Source organism: Cynoglossus semilaevis, unplaced genomic scaffold (assembly GCF_000523025.1).
Source record: "Cynoglossus semilaevis isolate Cse_v1.0 unplaced genomic scaffold, Cse_v1.0 scaffold1397, whole genome shotgun sequence".
Classification (NCBI taxonomy): domain Eukaryota; kingdom Metazoa; phylum Chordata; class Actinopteri; order Pleuronectiformes; family Cynoglossidae; genus Cynoglossus; species Cynoglossus semilaevis.
In genome coordinates, this window is record NW_007585156.1 from 2266 (window position 1) to 6345 (window position 4080).

Consider the following 4080-nt stretch of genomic DNA (forward strand, 5'->3'; position numbering starts at 1 on the left):
GGCTTGCTACGCTAACCCTTCTCTTCTTTGCTGGTATTTAGCGATAACATTACTGCCCCCTAGTGGTGAGTAATTTTTTTTTTTTTTTTTTTACTACCAAAACTGACAACAGCGCTAGCAAAACTAGCCTTTTTATTTCATTAGTCAAACCTCGACCTGGCTAGCTACGCTAACACCCGCAGCTTTTTTTCTTCATTGGTCTTTAGCGGCAGATTACTGCCCCCTAGTGGGGGGTCAAACTTTTTTTTTTTTTTTTTTTTTACTACCAAAACTGACAACAGCGCTAGCAAAACTAGCCTTTTTATTTCATTAGTCAAACCTCGACCTGGCTAGCTACGCTAACACCCGCAGCTTTTTTTCTTCATTGGTCTTTAGCGGCAGATTACTGCCACCTAGTGGTGAGTCAAACTTTTTTTTTTTTTTTTTTTACTACCAAAACTGACAACAGCGCTAGCAAAACTAGCCTTTTTATTTCATTAGTCAAACCTCGAGAAGGCTAGCTACGCTAACACCCGCAGCTTTTTTTCTTCATTGGTCTTTAGCGGCAGATTACTGCCCCCTAGTGGTGAGTCAAACTTTTTTTTTTTTTTTTTTTTTACTACCAAAACTGACAACAGCGCTAGCAAAACTAGCCTTTTTATTTCATTAGTCAAACCTCGAGAAGGCTAGCTACGCTAACACCCGCAGCTTCTCTTCTTCGTTGATCTCTAGCGGGCACATTACTGCCCCCTAGTGGGGAGTCAAAATTTTTTTTTTTTTTTTTTTTTTACTACCAAAACTGACAACAGCGCTAGCAAAACTAGCCTTTTTATTTCATTAGTCAAACCTCGAGAAGGCTAGCTACGCTAACACCCGCAGCTTTTTTTCTTCATTGGTCTTTTGCGGGAGATTACTGCCACCTAGTGGTGAGTCAAACTTTTTTTTTTTTTTTTTTTTTTTTTACAAAAAAAACTGTCAACACAGATATCGGAAAGTTAGCACGGCGCTGCAGCCTTGACTTCCTGTCCGACCTCCGACCTCCGACCCCACTTACGACGATGTCCTGTCGCGTCTTGAAGGTTCCGATGTAGTGGGCGTAGTGCAGGTCGTCCATCTGCTTCAAGATGGCCGTCATGCAGGCTAGGTAGTGGCCCTGTGGCGACATCAGAATCTGACGTTCAGTCGCGTTCGCAGCGTTATTAGAAGTTTTTTAGAAATTTTTTTTTTTCTTACGATCAGAGGCGACGATCTGTCCATGCCGATGACGGTGCGATTTACCCGGCGGAGAAGTCGCTCCATGATCAGCTGGACGTGGCCCCGGGTCGGACCCTGTGGAGACGGAACGGTCGGTCGGCGTTAGCGAGTTAGCATCGCGAATCGGCCGACGGCGATCGACGCTAACGATTTATCTTCAAAAAAAAAAAAAAAACTGGTAGGGATGTCAGACAGAGGTCAACAGACAAAGGACAGAAGACAGAGGTCAACAGACTGAGGTCCACAGAATGAGGTCAACAGATTGAGGTCAACAGACAGTGGCCAACAGACTGAGATCAACAGACAGAGGTCAACAGACTGAGATCAACAAATTGAGATAAACAGACAGCGGCCAACAGACAGCGGTCAACAGACAGAGATAAACAGACAGAGGTCAACAGACAGTGGTCAACAGACTGAAACCGACTGAGGCCAACAGACAGTGACCAACAGACAGAGATCAACATACAGAAATCAACAGACAGAGGGCAACAGCCAGTGGTCAACAGACTGAGATCAACAGACTGAGATCAACAGACAGTGGCCAACAGACAGTGACCAACAGACAGCGGCCAACAGACAGAGGTCAACAAACACAACAGACAGAGGTCAACAGATAGTGGTCAACAGATAGTGGTCAACAGACAGAGGTCAACAGACAAAGCTCAACAGACAGAGGTCAACAGACTGAAGTCAACAGACAAAGATCAACAGACAGTGGCCAACAGACAGAGGTCAACAGACAGAGGTCAACAGACAGTGGTCAACAGATAGTGGTCAACAGACAGAGGTCAACAGACAAAGCTCAACAGACAGAGGTCAACAGACTGAAGTCAACAGACAAAGATCAACAGACAGTGGCCAACAGACAGGGATCAACAAACAGAGATCAACAGACAGAGGTCAACAGACAGAAATCGACTGAAGTCAACAGACAGAGGTCAACAGACTGAAGTCAACAGACAAAGATCAACAGACAGTGGCCAACAGACAGAGGTCAACAGACAGAGGTCAACAGACAGTGGTCAACAGATAGTGGTCAACAGACAGAGGTCAACAGACAAAGCTCAACAGACAGAGGTCAACAGACTGAAGTCAACAGACAAAGATCAACAGACAGTGGCCAACAGACAGAGGTCAACAGACAGAGGTCAGCAGACAGAGGTCAACAGACAGAAATCGACTGAAGTCAACAGACAGAGGTCAACAGACTGAAGTCAACAGACAAAGATCAACAGACAGTGGCCAACAGACAGAGGTCAACAGACAGAGGTCAGCAGACAGAGGTCAACAGACAGAAATCGACTGAAGTCAACAGACAGAGGTCAACAGACTGAAGTCAACAGACAAAGATCAACAGACAGTGGCCAACAGACAGAGGTCAACAGACAGAGGTCAGCAGACAGAGGTCAACAGACAGAAATCGACTGAAGTCAACAGACAGAGGTCAACAGACTGAAGTCAACAGACAAAGATCAACAGACAGTGGCCAACAGACAGAGGTCAACAGACAGAGGTCAGCAGACAGAGGTCAACAGACAGAGGTCAACAGACAGTGGTCAACAGATAGTGGTCAACAGACAGAGGTCAACAGACAAAGCTCAACAGACAGAGGTCAACAGACTGAAGTCAACAGACAAAGATCAACAGACAGTGGCCAACAGACAGGGATCAACAAACAGAGATCAACAGACAGAGGTCAACAGACAGAATCATACCATGACACTAGGTGGCAGTATAGCACATTAAAATACTCCTTCCACAGACAGACAAACCGACAGTTGTTTTTTTTTTTTTTTCCCGCCCCAACAGTTTCGTCCGTAGAGAGAGACAAAAAAAAACCAACCGACCAATCCGACGGTCAACTCACCACGTCCTTGCGGTCCAGGTGGTCCAACACGGTGCTGAGCAGCTGGACACAGGCCTCGTAGTCCGACCGACAGGAGCGGTCGTCCAGCTGTCCACTCAGCTGGTCGGCCACCAGCGGCAGCAGGACGTCCCGACAATCTGCGATAAAATAAAAAAATAAAAAAAAAAAATTTTTTTTTTTCTTACTTCCGATGACGTCGGGAAAAAAAAAAAAATTTTTTTTTTTACTTCCGACGACGAGGTTGAAAAAAAAAAAAAAATTTTTTTTTTACTTCCGAAGACGACATCGAAATATATATTTATAAAAATATATATATATTTGACGTTGTCGTTGGAAGCAAAAGAAAAACATTTTTTTTTTACTTTTTTTTACTTCCAACGACGACGACGTCAAAAAAAAAAAATTTTTTTTACTTCCGCAGACGACGTCGAAAAAAAACATTTTTTTTTTACTTCCGAAGACAACGTCGAAAATAAAAAAAAAATTCATATTCTTATATATATTTATATATATATACAATTTTTTAAAAATATATATTTATTTAGAAAAAATATATATTTTTTTGGTTTACTTCTGACGACGTTGTTGAAAAAAAAATTTTTTTTTTAACTTCCGAAGATGACGTCGAAAATAAAAAAAAAAAATATTTATATATATATTTATATATATATATTTTTTTAAATATATATTTATTTAATTTGTTTTTTATATTTATTTTATTTTGACGTCGTCGTCGGAAGTAAAAAAAAAAAAAATTTTTTTTTTACTATTTTTTAATTCCAACGACAACGTTGAAAAAAAAAAAAATTATTTTTTTACTTCCGAAGACGACGTCGAAAAAAAAAAAAATTTTTTTACTGTCAAAGACGACGGCCAAAATAAAAAAAAATTATATCTTTATATATATTTATATTTATTTTTTTTTAAATATATATTTATTTAAAAAAAAATATATATATATATTTTTTTTATTTCTG

The 4080-nt window shown here is 40.6% G+C and overlaps 1 protein-coding gene across 1 annotated transcript in view; it reads right to left on the minus strand.

Moving 5' to 3' along the window:
- LOC103398918 (dedicator of cytokinesis protein 5-like) overlaps positions 1–4080 on the minus strand; it is a 40995-nt gene that overhangs the window by 1963 nt on the left and 34952 nt on the right. The window contains exons 23-26 of the mRNA XM_025053882.1: positions 3104–3240; positions 1213–1308; positions 920–1132; positions 674–729 (exon numbers count right to left, since the gene is read on the minus strand). Coding sequence (XP_024909650.1) covers positions 674–729; positions 920–1132; positions 1213–1308; positions 3104–3240 — 502 coding nt within the window. The remainder of the gene's footprint in view (positions 1–673; positions 730–919; positions 1133–1212; positions 1309–3103; positions 3241–4080) is intronic.